Raw genomic sequence first — 23,862 nt, 5'->3', positions numbered from 1 at the left:
AATGTTAAAGAGACTTACCTAAGAAAAAGATAAAAAATACAAACAGTAAAATGATGACAAAGTCACAACAATAAACAACCAAACCTTAAAAAACAAACTAAGCAAACTAGAACAGGAAGAGAATCATAGAAATGGAGATTACATGGAGGGTTATCAGTAGGAAGGGGGAGGGGGGAGAATGGGAGAGAAGGTACAGAGAATAAGAAGCATAAATGGTAGTTACAAAATAGACAAGGGGATATTAAGAATAGTATGGGAAGTGAAGAAGCCAAAGAACTTCTATGTATGACCCATGGGCATGAACTAAGGTGGGGAAATGCTGGTGAAAGGGATGTACAGAATGGAGGGGAAGAAAGGGGAGAAAAACAGGACAACTGTAATAGCATAATCAATAAAATATATATCGTGACCCACCTTCCTTTTTTTTGGTAAATCTACCAAAAAAAAGGAAGAAGAAAAAATATATTTGTTGAGCCAGAAAGCAGGAAGTGCTGAAAGAATGATGGGGAAAATGTCAACTGGCCAAAAAAGCCAGATTAAATATTATCCTATTGGTCACATCTAGGACAATCTGAGCATCCAAGTAAGAATGACAGTAACATTCCTGAGGGCCTCCTCTGTGCTAGGCCCTGTGCCTGTGCTAACGAAAACTCAGGCAATATTTGAAGTGCCATGACTTCTCAAGTTCTCGAGGTTGTGTACAAATAAAAATGACCCTCTTGGAGCCTTGCACTGGAACCAAACTCTGACTTTTCAGCTGTGACCAATGCCATTTCTGTGTGATCACCACAACCATTTATTCAGGCAGCCACCACTGGAGACCTAGCTATCATCATTACATGGCAGACTATATACTGAGCTCAAATCCGTAAGTTTTGCTGTTAATGTTTTCTGGTTACCTCTGAGTCATATCCTGTTATGACTTCATCAGAGTTTCTAGTTCTTTATAACCACAGCAATTCTTTTCCAACAGTAAAATGTTTAAGACCCCACATTTTACAGAATATGAAACACAAATAGCCAATAAATATATGAGAACAGGAAAACACAAATTAATACCATCACAGAATACCATTCCACACTTAGCATGTTAGCAAACATTAAAGAAAACAATTAGATATTAGTATTGGAAGACATGTGAAGTGACCTCACTTGCACCTGATGAATGTTAACTGGTACAACCACTTCAGAAAATGTTTGCCATGACATGACTAGTAAAGTGAACCTTCACAGAGCATTTGACCCAGCAATGCTACTTCTGGGTGTATCTGCCAGAGCAGCAGCTTCAATCTTGGATTACTTTACATCACAAACTAAACAGTCATATATACACACAGTTTTATGAAACAATATAGATATACCCTCAATTACACATTACACAATTACATATTACACATTCTGGTAAATTCTATTCTATCCTGATCGTGACCCACCAAAATGATGTCACCATCTACTATGGGATCACAGTTCACAGTATGAACACCACTGCTTAAAAAAAGTCTGTAACCCAAGGGACCAAGGAAACAGGTACAAAAACATTTGCAGCAATATTGTCATAATAGAAAAAAATTAAGCTCCACATTTATAGACAAAATAAACCACTGGCTGCCTAGGGTGGGCAAAGAAGCAGGATTCAATGCAAATGGTCACGAAGGAACTTTGGGGGTAATGGAAGCATTCTAACACTAGATTGTGGGGATAGCTACACAACTCTTTACATTAACTATTTTTTTTTATTGCTGTATAATATCCTATTACATATCAAACTGTGGTATAGTTGTATGATGGAATACTATAGAGCAATTCAAAGGGATGAACTACAACTACATTCATCATAGAAAAATAATGCATCACACCCTGGCTGGTGTAGCTCAGTGGATTGAGCATGAGCCTGTGAACCAAATGGTGGTGGTTCAATTACCCGTCAGGACACATGCCTGGGTTGCAGGCCAGTTCCTAGCAGGGACCAGTTCCCAGCAGGGGATGCACCGGAAGCAACCATACATTGATATTTCTCTCCTTCTCTCTTTCCCTTCCCTTCTAAAGATAAATAAATAAAATTTTTTAAAAAATGAATCACATGAATAAAAATAGAGAAAATGAGAGAAGTCATACAATATATGTAACCTGTATACACACACACACACACACACACACACACACATAAAGATAAAACGTTTAGGAAATATACACAGGAGGTAAAACAAAGAAAAGCAAGAAAATGAGAAATCTAAGCTCCAAGACTGGTTCTCTGGCAGGGAAAGGGGAGATGCAATTAGAAAGGAATAGGTACTCCAAAGTTCTGGCAATTGTCTTGTAAGATAGGTGGTGGTTACAAAGATGCAACTAAAAAGTAATGAAGCTTTTCAACACTGCAAGTCTTTCTGCACATGCTCCTCACACTCACCTTTAACCAATAGCCCCCTTTCTACCCTTTCATGACAAAGGCCACTCTAACCACTGAATGACAGTCATTTTTAGATGCCAGAAAGGATTCCAGAAAGTCGTTTTAGATGCCAGTCATTTTTAGATGTTGTTGTTCCTTCTGAGAAGACTTACTTTTGAAGATGTACTTTAAATATATATCTGTGCCAGTTTTCCCTACAGAACAATATTGAGAAAATGTATTCTTAGAAATAAAATGACCAAGGCCACAGGTGCCTTCTGGGGGTATTAAAACCAACAGGCTTTGGCACTGCAGGGCAGCCTGGATGACCGCCCACACAAGAACACCCTGAGTCACTCACTCCCAGAAAGGATGAGCAGTGTGGACTTTGGAGCAGAGCCAGCCTGGACTAGCATCCTCACTTTACCACTTACGGTATGTCCCTAGACAATGATTTTGCTTCACACATCTGTGACATGGCAGAACACCACCTACCTCACAGGGGACTGACAGGACTGCATGAGGAACCAGCACTTCTGCTCAGGTCATGACCTGTGTAAATACCCACAAGAAACTGACACAGTCCATTTCCCCTGCATCATGAAAGAGCCTTTTTCTGAGAGACCGCAAGGAAGGGGACAGCTACCTCAGCACACTGGACTTTGGCAATGTAGCCGTTGTTCTGCAGCTCCATCCAGTTGGCTTCATACAGCTTGGGCCCGATCAGAAAATTTAAGTCAACAATTTTATCATCTTCCCGGACAAGGGTTGCAGTCAAACCCAACTTGCAGTGGGCCTGCACAATGGTAAGCACCCGTCGAAACATCTTGGCTGGGAAAACAATTGGTGATTCACACTGTTAAAGAACTTTGAAAAACTTTTTTTTTTTTAGAATAACAATTATTTTTTTCTTTTTAATATATTTTATTGATTATGCCATTTCAGTTGTCCTATTTCCCCCCTTCATTCCCCTCCACCCTGCATACCCTCTCCCCCACCATTCCCCCCTTTAGTTTATGTCCATCTGTCACAAGTTCTATAGATTCTATATTTCCCATACTATTCTTGCCCTCCCCCCTGTCTATTTACTACCTACCATCTATGCTACTTATTCTCTGTACCTTCTCCCCCTTCTCCTCCTCCCACTCCCCTATTGCTAACCCTCCATGTGATCTCCACTTCTATGGTTCCGTTCCTGATCTAGCTGTCCTCTTAGTTTGCTTCTGTTTTAGGTGTGGTTGTTAGTAACTATGAGTTTGCTGTCCTTTCACTGTTCATCTTTTTTATCTTCTTTCTCTTAGGTAAGTCTCTTTAATATTTCATATAATAAGGGCTTGGAGAGCACTTTATCTGCCCTTCCATTCTAAATGAAAGCTTTGCTGGGTACAGCAATCTTGGATGTAGGTCTTTGGTTTTCATGACTTAGAATACTTCTTTCCAGCCCCTTCTTGCCTGAAAGGTCTCTTTTGAGAAATCAGCTGACAGTCTGATAAGAACTCCGTTGTAGGTGACTGTCCCCTTATCTCTTGCTGCTTCTAGGATTCTCTCCTTCATTTGAATCTTGGCTAATGTAATGATGATGTGCCTTGTGTCGCCCCACCCTGGTGAACACCTAAGGCTCCACCCCTCACATGTAACAAGCACAAACAGACCAAAATATTGGGGCTCAAACACAAGAACAAATCAAAGCCCCAGATCCAATACTTTTAAGCAACCAAGAGATAGCCAACCTATCAGATGCACAATTTAAAACACTGGTGATCAGGATGCTCACAGAACTGGTTGATCTTGGTCGCAAATTAGATGAAAAAATGAAGGCTACACTAATTGAAATGAAGGAAAATGCACAGGGAACCAACAGTGATGGGAAGGAAACCGGGACTCAAATCAATGGGGGGACCAGAAGGAAGAAAGAAACAACCAACCAGAAAAGAATGAAGAAACAAGAATTCAAAAAAATGAGGAAAGGCTCAGGAACCTCCAGGACATCTTTAAATGTTCCAACATCCAAATTATAGGGGTACCAGAAGGGGAAGAGAAAGAGCAACAAGCAGAAAAGTTATTTGAACAAATAATAAAGGAAAACTTCCCTAATCTGGCAAAGAAAACAGACTCCCAGGAAATCCAGGAAGTTCAAAGAGTCCCAGAGAAGGTGGACCCAGAAAGGAACACACCAAGGCACATCATCATTACATTAGCCAAGATTCAAATGAAGGAGAGAATCCTAGAAGCAGCAAGAGATAAGGGGACAGCCACCTACAAAGGAGTTCCCATCAGACTGTCAGCGGATTTCTCAGAAGAGACCTTACAGGCAAGAAGGGGCTGGAAAGAGGTATTCCAAGTCATGAAATCCAAAGACCTACAACCAAGATTGCTCAATCCAGCAAAGCTTTCATTTAGAATGGAAGGGCAGATAAAGTGCTTCTCAGATAAGGTCAAATTCCAGGAGTTCATCATCACCAAGCCCTTACATGAAATGTTAAAGGGACTTAGATATCTAAGAAAAAGGTGATAAAAAATATGAACAGTGAAAGGACAGCAAACTCACAGATCTTAACAACCATGCCTAAAACAAAATCAAACTTAGAGGACAGCTAGATCAGGAGCAAAAGCATAGAAATAGAGATTACATGGAGGGTTAGCAAAAGGGGAGTGGGAGGAGGAGAAGGGGGAGAAGGTACAGAGAATAAGCAGCATAGATGGTAGGTAGAAAATAGACAGGGGGAGGGGAAGAGTAGTGTGGGAAACATAGAAGCTAAAGAACTTATGAAACATGGACATGAACTACAGTGGGGAATGTAGGTGGGAGGGGGTGTGCAGGGTGGAGGGGAATGAAGAGGGGGGAAATAGGACAACTGAAATGGCATAATCAATAAAATATATTTTTTTAAAAAAGTAAAAGAAACTCTCTGCCCTGCCTGGCATAGCTCAGTGGATTGAGCGTGAACCTGCGAACCAAAGGATTGCAGTTTGATTCCCAGTCAGGGCACATGCCTGGGTTGCAGGCCAGTTCCCAGCAGGGGATGCACGAGATGCAACCATACATTGATATTTCTCTCCCTCTCTCCTTCCCTTCCCCTCTAAAGATAAATAAATAAAATCTTAAAAAAAAAGAAACTCTCTTTTCCACACTCCTCCCATTGCTGGTAAACCAGCAGCTTCCTGTCTTCCTTTCTTTTGAACATTGTAATTCTTTGAATTGTCAAATTAAATAAAATAAATACATAAAAGGGTATGAAATATTCATTTTAAAAGACCCAATTTATGGGTTTCCATGGGCTCACATTATAAAAATTCTAATAGTTTATTTACCCTTGAACAAGTTTAAATTGTGTGGGTCCATAAGAGTCAACTGTCCTTTCGATCTGAGGTCAGAAATCTGTATCCAGAAGACCAATTTAAGTTATACAGAGGTTTCTAAAGGGTTGCTGGTTTGATTCCCAGTCAGGACACATGCCTGGGTTGCAGGCCAGGTCCCTGTTAGGGGGCGTGTGAGAGTTAACCACACATTGATGTTTCTCTCCCTTTTATTCTCCTTCCCTCCCCCCCCAAATAAATTAATTAAATCCTTTTTTTTTTTTTTTTTTAAATTAAAGAATCTACCTCTCCTTGTAAGCCAAATCCCTCTAGGTTTCTGCAGAAACCTGCAGGTACCTGCAGAACCACCCCGGTCATGATCTTAGTGATCACAGCACCCAGAAGTCTCTCTGCTAACCTGTCCTGTCCATACCAGCTCTACCTCAAGGGCACCTTGACTCTGGCTTCAAATATATCACATAGGACATCTGCCTCCTTTTCGACTGCATATTATATCACAATTATCTGACATGTATTTGCATGACTCTGTCCCTCCTACATTGACTCCAGTGACAAGCACAGTGCCTGCTACTTAAAGGATTTCAATAAATAGTTATAAAAATAATGAAATTGGCACAGTGACTCCCATGCAATAAACACAATATATACAAGTACTGTAGTAAGAATTTCTTATTAACATAATGACCTAATAGAGCTCCTTTTGGAAGATCTGTAAAAGAACACTGCAACCTTTATTTTTTTTATCAGTTGTCCTATTTTTCCCACTTCACTCCCCTCTGCCCTGCATACCCATTCCCACCCATATTCCCCCCCTTTAGTTCATGTCCATGGATCGTACATATAAGTTCCTTCACTTCTACATTTCCTATACTATTCTGACCCTTCCCCTTTCTATTTTCTACCTACCATCTATGCTACTTATTCTCTGTACTTTTTCCTTCCCCCTCCCACTGCCCTGCTGATAACCCTCCACGTGATCTCCATTTCTATGGTTCTGTTCCTGTTCTAGTTGTTTGTTTAGTTTGTTTTTGTTTTAGGTGTTTTGTTGTCCATGATTGTAAGTTTGCTGTCATTTTACTGTTCATATTTTTCTGCTTCTTTTTCTTAGATAAATCCCTTTAACATTTCATATAAGGGCTCAGTGATGATGAACTCCTTTAACTTGACCTTATCTGAGAAGCACTTTATCTGCCTTTCCATTCTAAATTAAAGCTTTGCTGGGTAGAGTAATCTTGGATGTAGGTCCTTGCCTTTCATGACTTGGAATACTTCTTTCCAGCCCCTCCTTGCCTGGAAGGTCTCTTTTGAGAAATCCGCTGACAGTCTGATGGGAACTCCTTTGTAGGTAACTGTTTCTTTCTCTCTTGCTGCTTCTAGAAGACTCTCCTTGATTTTAATCTTGGCTAATGTAATGATGATGTGCCTTGGTGTGTTCCTTTCTGGGTTCAACTTCTTTGGGACTCTCGAGGCTTTCTGGAAGTCTATTTCCTTTGCCAGATTGGGGAAGTTCTCCTTTATTATCTGTTCAAAGAACTTTTCCACTTGTTGCTCCTCCTCTTCCCCTTCTTGTACCCCTGTAATTTGGATGTTGGAACATTTAAAGATGTCCTGGAAGTTCCTAAGCCTCTCCTCACTTTCTAAATTCTTGTTCCTTCATTCTTCTCTGGTTGGATGTTTCTTTCTTCCTTCTGGTCCACCCCATTGATTTGAGTCCCAGTTTCCTTCCCACCACTATTGGTTCCCTGTACATTTTCCTTTATTTCACTTAGTTTTTGTTTTTCATTTTTTCATCTAATTTGTGACCAAATTCAACCAATTAATTCAGTGAGCATCCTGATTACCAGTGTTTTAAATTGTGCATCTGATAGATTGGCTATCTCTTTGTTGCTTAGTTGTTGTTTTTTTTTTCCTGGAGCTTTGATCTGTTCTTTCCTTTGGGCCTTTTTTTTTTTTTTTTGTCTTGATGGGTGCAGCCTTAGGAGTTCATCAGGGCAGGGTAACCCAAGTCACTGCCTTGTGATGCTGTATGTGGGGGCGGGGTCAGAGAGGGAACAATGGTGCTTGCTCTGCTCTCTGCCAGATTTCAGTCCCTTCTGCCGCTTCCCCCAAGCAAACTGGGCCCTTCTGGTGCTGATATCCAGGTGGGTGGGCTTTTGTTATGTTCTAGGATCCTGCGGGTCTCTCCAGCAAACTCTCCTGTGAGGCTGGGAGTTTCTCCAGATGCCTCAACCCCTACAGATGTTTTCAATCAGCGGTTTGAGGCTTTATTTCCATGTGCTAGGGCCCTGGGTTGTGCAGACAGTCCCACTCACTAGTAGTTTCTCCCAGTTTATCTATGCACAAATGTGGAACTGCACAGTCTGCAATCCGCCAGTTCACCAGGTCCACCTGCCGCTGCCTTGCCAGCCAGCTGCAGACTTGTACACCCTGTTCCACAACCGATGGCATTGCTGGGTCCAGTAGCTGCTGCCTTGCCGCAAGCCCTGTCTTCCCTACTGCCTGTCTCCACCCCTCCTACCCATCTGGATGAATGTTTCTTCTTTAACTCCTTGGTTGTCAGACTTCCATACAGTCAATTTTCTGTCAGTTATGGTTGTTTTTGTTTTTAAATTGTTTTTGCCCTTTTTTTTGTTGTACAAGGAGGCACAGTGTATCTATCTACCTATGCCTCCATTTTGGGCAAAAGTGCCCTATTTTTTTTTTTAGATAAATCTCAAAGATTTATTATTCTATTTAATCCAACGTGGAATTTAACAGTCAAAAAACTTACTCTGATTTGCTACAAATTCCTTATTTAACATCTGCTGTTTGCCCTGGTGAGAACCTAAATTCAAAATCCTTTAGAGCTGTTAGGTTTCACTCTCCTACACAAACAGAGAGTAAGTTATGCAGCAAACCACAGCAGAGAGAGACAGACACATAGGTAGCATGAACTGTACATGGCAAAACCTCACCCCCAGATAATCAGGCCCAAGCCTGGCTGCCACCCTCAGGGACCCGGGATGCAGTTGAAGACATCAACACACTAAATACATACTTGGACAGAAAGTCTCCAGCCTTCATAAGCTTCAAATGCAGGTGATAAGTTCTCTGTATCATCAATTTCCAATCTGATCAGGCCAAATACCCATACTCTTCCAATTTTTTTCTTTAGTTTTTAAATGATCACATAGTAAAACTGATTGTTCTCCAGTGGGATTTAGGGGTGCAGTGAGTGGGATCAGTTCTATAAATTTTAAGCCATGTATAGATTTGTGTAACTACCACAAGCAGGAATATTAGACCAATCCATCACCCCAAAAACCTCCCTTGTGTCCTCCCTTTATAGTCACCCTACTCCACCCCACCCTGGCACCCACCTATCTATCCCCGTCATTATAGTTTTGTTTCAAGAATGTGCTGTCAAAGGCTTAACACACTATGTAAGCTTTGAGAGAGGCCCATTCACTCAACACGAGCCTCTGAGATTCAGCCGGGTTATCACACACAGCAACAGTGTGTCCCTTTTCACTGCTGAGCAGTGTTCCATGGGACAGGTGCACCAGTTTGTCTTTCCAGTCACCCACTGATGAGCATGTTGCTTGTTGCTAGGTTTTAGAGATTATGACTAGAGTCAGAATAAACATTCGCACGCAGGTTTTTGAGTGAAACTACATTTTCATTTCTCTAGGATGGACATCCATGGGTGAGACTGTTGAGTTATATGGTAACTTTCTAATAAATTACCCAACTTATCCAGAGTGACTGCACACTGTATACTGCCTCAGGCAACATGTGACAGCTGCAGCTGTTCTGTACTCTGCCATCACTGGGTATTGCCAGGGTTTTATTTTAATCACTCTAACAAGTATGCAGCAGTGTCTTATTATGCTTCTGATCTGAATTTCCTTGAGAGCTAATGATTGGGAACTTCCGTGTTCAAATGATTATTGACACCTCTGCATTCTCTTTTGTGAAAAGTCTATTCATGTCTCCTCTCATTTTCTAACATTTTTGTTATTGCCTGAATGTCTAACAGGCAATCGAATTAAAATGTCTAAAGCCTACCCCTCATCATCACTTTCCAAATCTGCTCCTTCTAGTATGTTCCCCCTTTTTAAAAAATATTTTATTTATTTATTTTTAGAGAGAGGGGAAGGGGAAGAGAGGAAGAGAAGCATCAATAAGTGGTCGCCTCTTGCATGCCCCCTACTGGGGGCCCGATCTGGCTGGCAACCCAGGCATGCACCCTGACTAGGAATTGAACTAGTGACCCTTTGGTTCACAGGCCAGTGCTCAATCCACTGAGCCACACCAGTCAGGGCCAGTTTTTCCTATCTTAATTAATGTCCACTCTATCCTTCTAAGTGCTCAAGCCAAAAACCTAACAGTCATCCTGGACTTCTCTTTCTCTCAGTTCCCACATCCAACTTGTCAGCTTAACCTTCACGACATATCCAGAATTAGATTACCTTTATTCTTTTTTTTACTCCTCACCTGAGAATGTTTTATTGATTTTTAGAGAGAGAGAGAAGGGGGAAAAAGAGGGAGGGGCGGGGGGGAGGGTTTCTCTCTCACATCACTGAGAGAGAAACACTGATAGGTTGCCTCCCACATGCACCTAGACTAAGGATCAAACCCACAACCTCAATACATGCCCTGACTGGGGATCAAACCTCCAACCTTTTGGTGTACGGCATGATGGTCCAACTGAGTGAACCACTTGGGCAGGATGTGATTACCTTTATTCTTACTAGGTCAAGCCTCTTGTTGAGATTCCACAAACTACCCCACTTAGCTGCTTCTATCCTTTCATCTTCAGTCTATTGTCAGGACAGCAGCCAGGGTGATACTTTTCTAGTGTTAAGTCAGATCATAACACCTCTGCTCAAATTCCTCAAATAGCTTCCTACCCACTCAAGAATATAACCCTTACTGTGACCTACAAGGCCCTACATACAAGATTTGCCCCTAATAACTACCCTGCCTGTCCCTCTACTACCTCAACTTAACTGTCGCCCTCTAGTCACATGGCCACCTTGCTGGGCCATAACAAGTACTTTCTGGACTTGCACCCTGTTACTTCTACCTGACAGACCCCTGATCTCTATCTAGCTTGCCATAAACATCTAGGTATCTTCAGACACCAAGAGGTGCTGGAGTAGCTCTCATTATACAGAAAAAAAGCAGATGCTAGAGCCATGTGGACAATATTTTGAATACTCCATGTAAAAATGGCTCTGATATAATTTCATTGAGAGTATCTCTGATACTTAATTTATCAAATTGCTCTTAATTTGCTCTATCAAGAAAGTTTTGCCTGGAATACTATACAGAAATAAAAGGAACAGACTATCAGTACATGTTACAATATGGATGAACCACTATGCAAAGTGAAAGATGCCAGATGCAAAAAGATATGTACGATTCTATTAATATGGTGTCTCCAGAAAAGGGAAGGTTATAGAGATAGAAAGCAATTCAGTGGTCACCTGGGATAGGGATGAAAACAGACTATAAATGAGTGTGAAGAAGTTCTAAAACTAGATCATAGTGATATTTGCACAACTCCGTAAGTTTACTAAAAATCTTGAATCATATACTTATAATGAGTGGGTTTTATGGTATATAAATTATATTAACATAGCTGTTTTTAAAACACAAATTTCTTACAATACCAGAAGTAGGGCTTCTGTAACATATTAAGGATCAATACTTTAGCCTGCAAATAAAATAAATAACACTACTGCAAGAATTTTCAGTGTTCCTAGTCATTTTCACAGGACCACAAAAAAATGAGTTAAGGGTAAGCTGAACTCCACCAAAGAAGTAAGACTGGAAAAGAAAGCAACTACTTTGGGCCAGTGATTAAGGAATCTGTGAATGTATTCACCATCCACCCCTACCCTCACCCAAAATACTTCTGACTTATTTAATTATTTTCTTTATTTGATTTCACAGAGAGAAAGGAAGAGAGGGACAGAGAAACATCTGTTTGTTGTTCTCCTTACTGATGCATTCATTGGTTGATCCTTGTATGTCCCCTAACTGGGGATCAAACCCGCAACCTTGGCATAGTGGGATGATGTCTAACCAACTGAGCTACCCATCCAGGACACTTAGGATTTATTTAAAAGCTTTACCCAGTAAGTCTCTGCAGGAAGATGGTTGTACTGCACAGGAGCCCCTCCCTCAAGCCAACAGCTGGAAATCAGTTTTTGTCTATGCAATGAGTGCACAACTTAGCTCTCACCCTGCTTACCTGGTATGGTGTGTACTTCATCCAAGATCATAAGGCCCCACTCTTGAGTTCTCAGCCACTCCATAACTCGCTCAGCCTCCCAGGATCTTTTGGTGGTGTGGCCCAGCATGGAGTAGGTGCTGATGGCAATGGAGCAGCCTATGGGCTTGTCCTTGGCATCGGAGGTGAAGCGGCAGATCTGGCTGTCATCAATGGTGGACCACATCTTGAACTGAGCTTTCCACTGCTCCACAGACACAGCTGAGTTGCCTAGCACCAGACAGCGTTTTCTGACAGTGCATGCAGCTGTCACACCAACCAGGGATTTCCCAGCACCTACGAGAAACCAAAGAATAATCCTATCCAAGGCCAAGCTGAAATGAAGGACAGAGACAGACAGACTCATCAGCACACAAATCTGGGCAAATTATTTGTAACCATCTTCACAGCTGACATTACGAAGCACTTACTGCTCTGGAGTCTGTTTTCTTTTTTATAAAATGGAGCCATGTTCACTTTACACAAACGTAAGAAGTAAAAGAGGCAAGTGCCAGCCCCTATTGTAGCATTTTACATGTATCTTGTTTAAAGGCTGAAACCTCAAAACAAACAAGAGATAAGAGACTCTATTGTTGCCATTTTCCATGTGGCAGAACTAAAGCTAAGGCATAACTTGCCCAAATCCATGGAAAAATGATGCTTCTGGGGTAGACTGTGCTCAGCACACAGATGCACCATAGACTCAGCAAAAGACAGCTGTCATGACTACACAACCAAGTGGGCTGAGAAGTCAAAAATGTAGTAAGTGTGTACACTGCTGGTAAAGACAGAGAAGGTAAAATTTCAGGAGCTTCCACATTTACTACCATCAACCATTTGATGATCAAGATAAAAAAATCAAGCTATTCCTTTAGGTAGCAAGTCTTCCTTTACCAGGAATGTGCGTCAAAATAACTCATGAAGCTTTTAAAAAAGAACAACCACCTAAAGGCCTACGTCACTCCCCTATAGCTTCTGACAGCTTAAGTCCAGGACAGCGGAATCTTTGTGACTACAGGCTGTGAAGGTTGGCCAGGAGCTGCCATGACTTGGGATAAATGACATCAGATAGAAGCCAGGGCTGCCCCTGACTTTGTGGATGCACACACTCTAACCTGCTTTCCAGGAACAAGCCAGTGTCTGTGCCAGGGAACCTCCACATAAACAGGCTTCACAAGACTGACTGCAAAAAAAAACCCCAGCCCAACTCAGCATGCAAAATAATACCACCCTGGCACAGTGTTGTTTGTCTTCATTGCCCAAGATTTCACACATTGCTTAGGTGATTTGTATACCATCTGTCTCCACCTCACCAGAATAAGCTTGACATCAGAGTATTGCTCTCTCCATCATTACATCCCAGAGTGGAGGTCAGGGTCCTGCACACAGCAAGCACTCAAATACTTTTCAAGTCCTGAATCAGGAAGTCGTCTGACCATGGCTGTTCCCTGGCCAGGTGTGAGGTACATTTATAGAAAGGTACACAAGGAGAGTGGGAGGCAGCCTGGAGATCTTCATTTAAGTATCACTCACCACAAGGAAGAACAATGACCCCTGAACGTGCACGCCCATTCCCAAACATCTTCCGCAAGCTCTTCTCCTGATAAGGTCTAAGGACAGCTGTGGGTTTCAGGTCAATGTTGATATCAGGGTTAACAGAATCATTCCGAAAGTCATATTCTGCCAACAGAGGGTACTCTAGGTGAATGCAACGTTTTTGAAGCTCCTCAATCATCTCCTGGGGAGTGAGAACAAAGTTTTATAACCTTCCTAACTCCAGGGCATGCTCATAAACAGCACATATTTTAAGGGGCCTTGTGGTCGAAAGGACAGCAGTTATCTAGGCTTTGGCGACTTTAGATCCTGCAAGTAACAGCTGAATTAAAACATGGAAAGGCAACCCAAACTAAGGACATACACAAAATGAAATCCAACCAGCCACCAAAAATGCCCCTCTGGCACCATTTCTCACACCTGAAAACTGACCCACCAGTGTGAGGAATGGGACACCCAGATCCAACTCCATTACCAAGAATGATGCTATGGCCCACAGACACCAAGAAGGAGAAAGCAATTTGGGAACAGATGAGCATTCCTTCCTCTCACACAGACTACAGAAAGAGTCTGTGCAGGGCTGGACCAGCTTCTGACATTGTCTTAGAGAAGGAATCAGGAGGGGATCTGTTCAATAACCTGCTTGACTTCAAAAGATACTGTCTGTGTCTCTTCTTCATCTTCTTCATCCTTGTCCATTTGCTCATAAAAGTCAAATAGGTCCTTGGGGATGTCAGATTTACCCTGTGGATCTGTCACCTGGGAAGTGGAGGGCCCACCACTGTCTTCAGCAGTCTTTGCAATCTGTAAGAGAAAGACAGGATTTGGATTCACATGCAACAGTTAACCCCAAGAAAGAACTTAAGTTGCTAAGAAAATAGCAAGGCCACTAGGTTGCAAAACTGAAACAGAAGCACCTGAGAGAGCTGTAATACCAAATGCTCCCACCCCCAGAGTAACCCAGAAGAAGCTCACGTACAGCAGATCTGCTTGTAAAAGTCTCTGTGATGAGCTCAGTCACCCCCCCCTCAGAACTCCTTAGGCGGCACTCCCGAATCACTGGGTCCTGGAGAAGATGCTGGATGACATCAGGGTGGGAGCTTTCAACAAAGTACCTACAAGAGGAAGGAGGTGCCAAGTGAGCAGTACACCATTTTCAGAAGGTTACACTGCTCAGTTAGATGTCTAAAAACGGTGACCTCATGCCTCTCTCCTCTTTATCACTCTCCCACAACCCTTTGCCAAACCTAACCTATAAACTACTAGCTACTTAACATGAGAGTTGTAGACAAAGCCATACTATGAAGACAAATAAACGAGGATCTGAGCCCCAGCCCCACTTGGGGGAACGTGGTGGCCAGTGAAGAAACTTTAGATTTGGCCACGTTACTTTATCTATTCCTTTGTATCACATTACTCAGGGGAGTGGGTATTGATGCAGAGTGGACAGGCCACAAATGTTGGCTTCTTAACATCTGAAGCACAGAGAGTGAAAGTGCCTGGGACAGGCCTGTCACGCAAAATCCCTTACCTGTTGTGTTTCAGGACCAGCTTGACTTTTCCATAACTGACAGTACACAACTGCAAGGAGTAACAAATCAGGCAAAATTAGCAACATGAAGCTCACTCAGAACCACTTATCAACCAAGTGTAGAGTTCATGTTACTGTAGGAAAACTCAATGTACAATCCTAACATGGTCAGAGCTCCCTAAATTGAGCTTTTTCTATTAGACTCTTCTTTTTGAGAACACCTTCTTCTTGTCTAATTAATTTTAAAATTGGTTAGACAATGACAGGTAACTAATTTTAAAATTATTTAGACAATGACTGGTTAGCCAATGACAGGTAAGATTCTTCAAAAGAGGGATGACTTCAGATAGGCATGGTCTCAAAGGGGCCCTAAGAGAAGGACTTGGGGGGCTATAGAAAAAGGGGGTGATGGACCCTTGCCCCTCAGCTTTGATATAGCCTGAGTCCTCATTCTTCTCTGAGGTTAGATGCATTACTGTTCTGGAGCCCTGTGGCACTCATCTTCTACCACACCAGATTTTGGGGTTTGAATCCAACTCCCTTTAGATAAGCAGAGGACAATGAAGGCCACCGTCCATCTCTTCTGAAACATATTTCACCTATCTCTTTGAACAAACCCAAGCATGTTCAACTGCTCTTCATGTGGAACACTGCCCACTTCAACATTTGAAGTTCTTTTTGACTTTTCCTAATGAAAACTGTTGACTATTGTCTGATGCAGGTTATTCAGCTTTAGATGGAGTTTACCATCTGTGTTACTCTATGTGGGCTGTTATGCAAAACAACATGGACTGGGTGGTTTAACAACGGAAACTTATTTCTAAAAGTCTGGAATCAAAGTGCCAGTGATTCAGTTTCTAGTGAAGGTTCTCCTCTGGCTTACAGAGAGCTTTCTTATTTTATGTTCACATGAGCTCTTCTTTGTATACATGCAAAGAGAAAAAGAGTAAACAAGCCTTCTGGTGTCTCTTCTTATAAGGACACTAATCCTGTTGGATCAGGTGATGGGAACTATCCTGCCTGGTTTCAGAAGCTATAACCTCACCGACAGGCAAAAAGGCCCCCAGAGCTAGCAGACCTTGGGACCATAAACCACTAAGGAGACAAAACTTATCTTCCCAGCAGGGGTGCAGCCTCTGCCCCCTTTACCTCACCCTACTTGGCCCCGGGAAGATGACTGGTTAGCCAATGACAGGTAAGATTCCTCAAAAGAGAGATGACTTCAGATAGGCATAGTCTCGAAGGGGCCCTAAGAGAAGGACTTTGGGGGCTATAGAAAAAGGGGGTGATGGACCCTTGCCCTTCAGCTTTGACATAGCCTGAGTCCTCATTCTGTCTGCAAGAAGCTTCCTAATCTCTTGGCTGCCTTGCTTCCCCTGCCTGAAACAATGAGAGGCAGGGTGCAGCCCTGTGTGGGAACTGGTGGTTTCCAGGAGAACCAGACCTGAGAAAGAATGCATTAAATCCTATAAAACCTGCTTTGCTAAGAATGTCCTCAGCTATTAAATGTTTAGGGTCCAAGCACAAAACAAGTTTGTTTCCCAAGGTTTGATGGCCAATTGGCATCAACCTGTCTACCAGACCCTGACTCAAATGGACCCCCATGATCCCCAAAATGCTATCTGTTAACCTTATCTCCTTTCTTTGATCATTACTATCTGACATTGATTGATGACCTTTACATGCATGCTATGCAACCTATGCAAACTAAACTCAATAAAAGCCCATTGAGAAAGAGACTCTAGGCCCTTCTCCTCAAAGAGATTGCCACCTTTCCTCCCTAAGCAGATTATGTCTTGGTAGATTTCTTCTCATCCGAGGCAGGAGAGCAATCTCTTACCCACAAACAGGGAACCACGCTTATGACCTCATTTAACCTTAATCACTTCCTTACTTCAAATGTGGTTAGGGCGCTAAGATACGAATTGTGGAGAGTACACAATTCATCCACAATACCATTAGCTTTGGGCTACATTCCCAAATAACCTTGGCCAAATTGGGCTTGATTTACTAGCCTCATCGTGTGAGTACCCACTGGCTAAGAGCACCTCATGGGAAGTGTGGCCTCAGCAAGAACACAATGCTGGATTCACAGGAGTAGCAGCTGGTACAATAATCAGTTATTATGCTCCCCACACTAGATCTGGATGGCCATTTTCTTGACTGCCACAATTAACAATATGTCACACCTATCCTCAATATTACTACATTAACAAGGAAGACAAAAGTGCCAGTCTTTGCCCCCACTTACCTTAATAAACTGAATGATTCCTTCAGGAATTCCAGTCTTGCTGAGCTTCCTGAGGTATTCAGTGATGTCACTGGTTTGCAGCCCAACACTGACAGCTGCATATAGGGAGTAGGCAGTCAGTTTGTATTCATGTACATGGGTTGGTCGGCACACTGGCTCTGCAATAGCCACCAAGAAGTCTTGAGCATATTTGTAAACTGGAGAGAAGGCTTCTAAAAAAATGTGGCCATCAGGAGCCTGAGAAACACCAAACAGACATGAAACTAATGAGTTCCTAGAACTATCAGGTTTTTTTCCATATCATTATCTATAAAAGATTAAGTTGCTCAAAAAGTGATACACCAGGGATAGTTTTGTAAGCACTCCTTCGGCCAACTGTGGGGCCTTTTACTTTGATCACATACAGGGAGTGAAAAGAACAGAAGAAAAGGTTTACAAAGTCAGTAGCTGCTTCCCACTATTCTTCACAGGAAAAACCCATCTTACCACCTATCCTCAAGTTACCTTTTGGCTAGGTCAAATGAATGCAGAACCCTGATTACTTCAAATTGAGAAAAAAACCTAAGAACTATGTCTTCACAATTTTTTCAAGTGGGGAATTAAAATGTTACATAACAAATGCCATCTATTCGATAGATGAAAGTATTCCCAAACTTGCAGCAGAAGTGGAGAGAAGGGGGAGTAAAAGGTGGGTCTAGAGAGGAAGGAAGCTTGGCGCAGGTGTGCACACCTACCATCCCTATCTCGGCTGTCCACGCTACCGGTATGAAAGCTCTCTCCAGCCAACTCTCCCAGCAGTAGCCTGAATTTCTATTTTGGCCCCAAAGATTCCTTGGGGGCCCTGCCCTGGCTGTCAGAATGCTCACCACCCAGAGGGGCCGGGAGATGTGGTCGGCCTTCAGCGGCATCTGCAGCCTGTAGTCCTTGGCTCCATACTCATCCAATTTTGTGCTAGACTCATCCACTTGCTTTCCGGCAGCCGAGGGCACAGCCTCCTGAGAATCGTTTCCAGGGGCGTCATCTTCATCTTCCTCCTCATCCTCGTAGTGCCGCTTCTTGGACTTCTTCTTATCTGCAGATGTGGACACAGATGTGAGCCCCCCAGGAGCAAGGGCCCCTCTGCCGCGCCTAGTGGCATTTCCGGGGACTTGGCCGCAGCCAGGCTGCAGCAGCCCACACATTCCCCACCCACAGTCCAGGGCTACCGGGCGCCACTCCCTCAGACGCTGACTACCCGACCGAGGTCACAGGGCCGCCCAAGGGCCACGGATCACCACTACCCTCCCCCCGCCGCCCTCACCCCCGGCTCGGGGTACTAGTTGGAGAGAACCACGCGACCGCGAATGCAGACAGCCGGGCGCGCCCACACCACTCCTCACCGCGGTCCGCCCGGTCCCTTTTGCCCATGGCGCCCACAGGAAGAGACTGGCTGCCTGCCTCCGAAGGGACGGCTGTTCTCCGGTAACTTCCGGTTCACTCCGAAACTCTTCCGGCGACCACAAGGAAAGTCCCGCCTCTGAGCTCTGGTGGCGGGGTAGGCTTGTGAGCAGGGGAGTGGGTGGTGCTGGGGGTGCAAGCGGGTGGCTGCTGAACGACGGACCCAGTTCGTGTGACTCTGCGCGGTTCGTGTGATTCTTTCTTCTAGTCAGTGATGTGTATTTCCTGAGTGCCTTGCATGGTCCTCAAGCACTGTTTTAGCCACTGTTGGAGGACCCCTGGAACTTAAACTCTAGAGATGTTGGCAGTGAACAAATTTGCTGTTAACCGCCAAGAAGAAATAAAATAGGGCCCAGGGCCAGGGCAGTAGTGCCATTCTACCTGCAGTGGTCAGATCCTCTCTCTGACCTGGTGGTGTTAGTGCAAAAGATCTGAAGAAGTGAGACTGTTCTGTGTGGTGGGCGCGGGCTGGCGCAAAACAAATGTGAAGGAAAGTAACAACAGATGGTGGTTGGTGCCCATTCAACACCAACAGGAATCCCCAATTTGGGTAGCGGTGGAAAAAGGAAATTTTATTCAATGCAAAACAATTGCAAAGCCCAATTATGAAGCAGCAGTACTCTTGAGGCGGCTCTGGAGCCAGGCCCTCTCCAGCTACACAGCTCTGCTCTGCTCTCTCATGGTTCTGCGCAGGTCTGCACCTCTCTGCTCTGGCAGCTGTCTTTGGCCGTGTCAACTTCAGCTCCAATCAGCAAAACTTTTTGTGGAAAGTTCAGTGTTTTGCATTGAATAAGGAGAGAAGGTACACTCCTTAATCCAGAGTGGGGCGGGTTTATAAACTGAAGCTTTCATTCCTGGTCCCTGACTGATCTGTCCTCATCAAATGAGGAGTCCAAATCCTCAGTTTGATTGGTTCAGAAGGCATTGTCCCTAATTGGTCAGAATGAAGCTGCTCTGTTTGGTTAGTGAAGAAGCTGATGGGGGTACACCTGCACAACTCCACTGAAAGAGGAAAGCTTCAGTCCTATTGTTTGAAATAGGTTTCCAGGAACTCCCTTATAAGGGCTGGCTCAGCTGGCAGAAACACTGTGCAGGTAGGCAGCTCAATGCAGGCTTCTCACTGATGTGCACTTTGCATGAGAGGCCCCTATATGGAAATAGCTGCTAAGCTGTTTTTTGTTGTTTGTTTGTTCTTTAATTTCAGCCCACTTAGTCACTGGGAGCCCCTTTTTTGGTAATCTTCTTTCTCAGAGCCCACAACAGGTTTAGCAGGTAAGAGTATGGACCAAAATGGGGTGCTATAATAAATCTGACAAGTCCAGTGACAGAAAGGAACCTCCCAGGACAATCTGATCATAAATTCCTAACTTGGCAGGTCATGATGGTCAATCATGTCCTAGGCCTTTAGTACGCTTAGAAAAGGTCAGTATTTACCTTAAGCCAGCTCTGTCCACTGTTTTTGTGCATCTAATTAGCACACCTTTGAAATGCCTCTTTTTGCAGTGCTCCAGGTGAGAAATGGCTGGCCTATGAACTCAAAGAGGCCCACACCAAGATACATCATAATGAAAATGCCAAAGATTAAAGACAAAGAGAGAAACTTAAAAACAGGAAGAGAAAAGCAGTTACTTAAAAGGGAGCTTCCATTAAGACTCAGCTGATTTCTCAACAGCAACTTTGCAGGCCAGAAGGGATTGCCATATTCTGTGAATTTAAGAAACATCCAACCCTGTAGAGTTTTTATGAGTTTATTTGAGCCAAATTGATGATGAATGTCAGGGAGCAGGATCTCAAGTGCTCCAAAGAATAACTGTTTTGCAGCTTCTTTTACACATTTGAAATTAAGGAGGGAAGGGAACATAAGGAAGATACAAGAAGGTGACAGAAAAGCAAGGTGGTAGTTTACAGGATAGTTAACAAGATTATGTGCTTTCTTGAAGGTGGTTACCACTTATTTCAAAAGTGTGTTAACCTAGACGCACAGAAACAATGCACAGGGCTTGGTAAAGGCAAAAATAAATCTTTTACTAAAAAGTATGTCTGGGACCCTAGCCTGGTGGCTCAATTGGTTGGAGCATCGTCTCACCCACCAAAGGGTGTAGTTTTGACTCCCAGTCAGAGGACATATCTAGGTTGCAGGTTCGATCCCTGGACGAGGCCTATTTGGGAGCCAAGTAATTGATGTTTCTCTCTCACATCAGTGTTTCTCCCCCTCTCTCTCTGTCAAATCAATAAGCATATCCTTGGATAAGAATTTTTAAAAAGTTATATGACTGGGGCATGAGTACCTACCATGACCTGTCCAGTTAGGAATTTATGATCAGATCATCTTCTGAGGTTACTTTGCATGGAACCCCCCTTTTTTGTCCACAATTCAAAGTGATGAAAAGCAAGGACCTACAACCAAGGCAAGGCAACTCTATCCAGAAAGGCTATCATTCAGAATCAAAGGGAAAAGAAAGAGCTTCCCAGACATGAACAATCTTAAGTTTACCACCACTAAACCAGTATTACAAGAGATGTTAAAGGGACTTCTTTAAAAATACAGGGGGGGGATTAAAAATATGAATAAGAAAATAATCACAAGGAAAAAATTCTCACTGGCAAAGGCAAATAATAAAGGCAGTGAACCAACCAATACTAAAGCTAGTAAAAGATTAACAGGCAAAAGTAGAAAGATCATGTGTAATTACAACAGTAAACTTAAGGAAATACAAATACACAAAACAAAAAAATGATGACAAAAACATAAATATGGAGGGAGGGAGTAAAAATGATAGTGATTTTAGAATGTATTCAAATTTAAACCACTGTCACTTAAAATGGACTGCTGTAAATGCAGCTGGTATATATACAAAGCACATGGTAACTGCAAACCAAAAATATACAATAGATAGAAAAGAAGTAAAAAGAAAGGAATCCAAAAGATACCATCACAGAAAGTCAACATACAAGAGAACAGAGCATAAGAATAAGGAACACAACTATAAAAACAATCAGAAAACAATTTAATGAAAGGAGAATAACTACTCACCTATCAATACTTCAAATGTAAATGTATTAAACGCTCCAACCAAAAGATGAGTGGATAAAAATGTGGTACATAATATACAATGAAATACACAAATACATTTTTTATTTAGCCATAAAAAGGACACTTTACCATTTGTAAAAATATGGACGGACCTAGACAGTGTTATGCTAAGTGACATGTCAGAAAGACAAATATATGATTTTACTTATATGTACAAACTAAAAACCCAAATAAACAAACAAAACAAAAACAGACTCATAGACACAGAGAATAAACTGATGGTTGCCAATTAGAAGTGGGTTTGCAGAGGCTGAGTGAAGAAAGCAAAGTGATTAAGAACTACAAATTAGTTACAAAATAGTCACAGGGATATAAAGTACAGCATAGAAAATATAGTCAGTAATACTGTAATAACTACATAGGGGGTCACATAGATGCAAGACTTACTGAGAGATCACCTCTTAATTTATATAAGTATCTAACCACTATGCTCTATACCTGAAACTAATATAATATTGAATGTCAGCTGTAATTGAAAACTTTTCAAAGTTTTTTTGACTTTACTAGTGTGGTAAGGGTAAAAGTAAAAAAAAAAAGTGGTTCCTTTCTGAATATATTTTGAAGCTAGAGCTTGATTTGCAGACTGACTAGATATGGGAAGTGAGAGAAAGAGTAAAGGATAACTGTCCTAAGATTTTTGGCCTGAAAAACTGCAAATGTACACCTTAGGGAAGGTACATATTTGAAGGGTAGTTTTAGACATATTGAATATGAGTAGTTGTATTAGTCTGATCCAGTGTAATAACGGAATACCACAGACTGTGTGATTTAAACAACAGAAATTTCTTTTCTTAAAGTTCTAGAGACCGGAAGAACATGATCAAGCTCTTGCTCTCCTCCTGGCTTGCAGATGGCTGCCTTCTGGCCTTCTCGCTGTATCCTCACGTAGAAACTGAAGAAAGGGCAAGCTCTCTGGTGTCTGTTCCTCTTATGACATAAGGGCATCAACTTTGTTGGATTAGAACCTCACCCTTATTAACTCCTTTAACCTCTATCACCCCCTCACAGGCTCTATTAGAGGAATATTAGGGGTTAGAGCTAACATATGAATTATGGGTAAGATGCAATTCGGTCCATAGAAGTGGCCTATTAGACAATTAAATGATGTGTCGAGAAGGCAGTTGAATATAAGTCTTTAGTTCTGGGACTTAGAAATATAAGTTTGAGAACGGTCAACATATCTATTGTATTGAAGCTGAAAAACTAATTGAAGTTACCTAGAGAATGAATGTAGATAGAAGAAAGGTTTGAGAACATTTTGGTGAAGAGGCTGAATGATGAGGGAGAATTGAGCAACCCCCACTGGGGAATAATAAATGAGATAGAAAAATCAGGAGTCCTGGAAGTCCTGCTTTCAATTAATTTTATTTCAAGGTGGAGGAACTGATTGAGTGTTTTAGATGCTACTGACTGGATGAGCAAATTGAGGACTGAGACTCCGCCACAGGATTTGCAATGTAGAGGTCAGTTCTCAGCTAAATGGCCTTCACTAAATTGGTTTGTTGGTCCATGCTCTACATAAATCTCACTTACTCAAGAAGTGGAATAATAAAACCTTTAAAACAGGCTTTTGCACTTTAATATTTTCTTTGATAAGTAATACTGGTCATGCAAAAGTCTTGGAAAACAAAGAAATGCATGGCAAAGGTTATCAATGTTTTGGCTCATTTTCTTCTAGGCTTTTTTTCCTGCAGATGTTTTTACAACATGGAAGTATTACTTGGACAGATATATAATTTTATGTCCTCCTAACATAAGCTTTGTTCACCCCTCATTAAAATGGATGTTTAATTACTAATTTTCCATTGTATGGCAATATCATTATTTACTTACCCAAGCCCTGGAACAAACCCCTGGATTGTTCAAGTTTATTTTATTGTAAGTAGCTCTGTGATGAATGTCATTGGATATAAATCTTTAACTGCATCTTGGGTTGTTTTCTTAAAAGTAAATTCTGAGAAATAGAAATGGTAAGTTAAACATATGTCCTTTTTAAAAGCTCTTACTGCTAAACCTGGTTAACTTTACTGAA

General features: G+C 42.2%; 1 protein-coding gene across 2 annotated transcripts in view; it reads right to left on the bottom strand.

Moving 5' to 3' along the window:
• The window catches only part of ERCC3 (ERCC excision repair 3, TFIIH core complex helicase subunit), a 37,242-nt gene extending 18,464 nt beyond the window's left edge, over positions 1 to 18,778 (bottom strand). For both annotated transcript variants that reach the window (XM_037139850.2, XM_053667469.1), the window contains exons 1-9: positions 18,679 to 18,778; positions 18,166 to 18,371; positions 17,300 to 17,536; positions 15,049 to 15,098; positions 14,497 to 14,632; positions 14,157 to 14,321; positions 13,497 to 13,701; positions 11,946 to 12,260; positions 3,033 to 3,217 (exon numbers count right to left, since the gene is read on the bottom strand). In XM_037139850.2, the coding sequence (XP_036995745.2) occupies positions 3,033 to 3,217; positions 11,946 to 12,260; positions 13,497 to 13,701; positions 14,157 to 14,321; positions 14,497 to 14,632; positions 15,049 to 15,098; positions 17,300 to 17,536; positions 18,166 to 18,371; positions 18,679 to 18,706 (1,527 nt within the window). In that variant the 5' untranslated portion in view covers positions 18,707 to 18,778. The remainder of the gene's footprint in view (positions 1 to 3,032; positions 3,218 to 11,945; positions 12,261 to 13,496; positions 13,702 to 14,156; positions 14,322 to 14,496; positions 14,633 to 15,048; positions 15,099 to 17,299; positions 17,537 to 18,165; positions 18,372 to 18,678) is intronic.
• Between the last annotated feature and the right edge of the window lie 5,084 nt (positions 18,779 to 23,862).

The sequence above is a fragment of the Artibeus jamaicensis genome, unplaced genomic scaffold (genome assembly GCF_021234435.1).
Source record: "Artibeus jamaicensis isolate MK-2021 breed Jamaican fruit bat unplaced genomic scaffold, CSHL_Jam_final contig_469, whole genome shotgun sequence".
NCBI lineage: Eukaryota > Metazoa > Chordata > Mammalia > Chiroptera > Phyllostomidae > Artibeus > Artibeus jamaicensis.
Note: the sequence above shows the minus strand (reverse complement) of the source record. Positions and strands in the feature narration are given on the sequence as shown.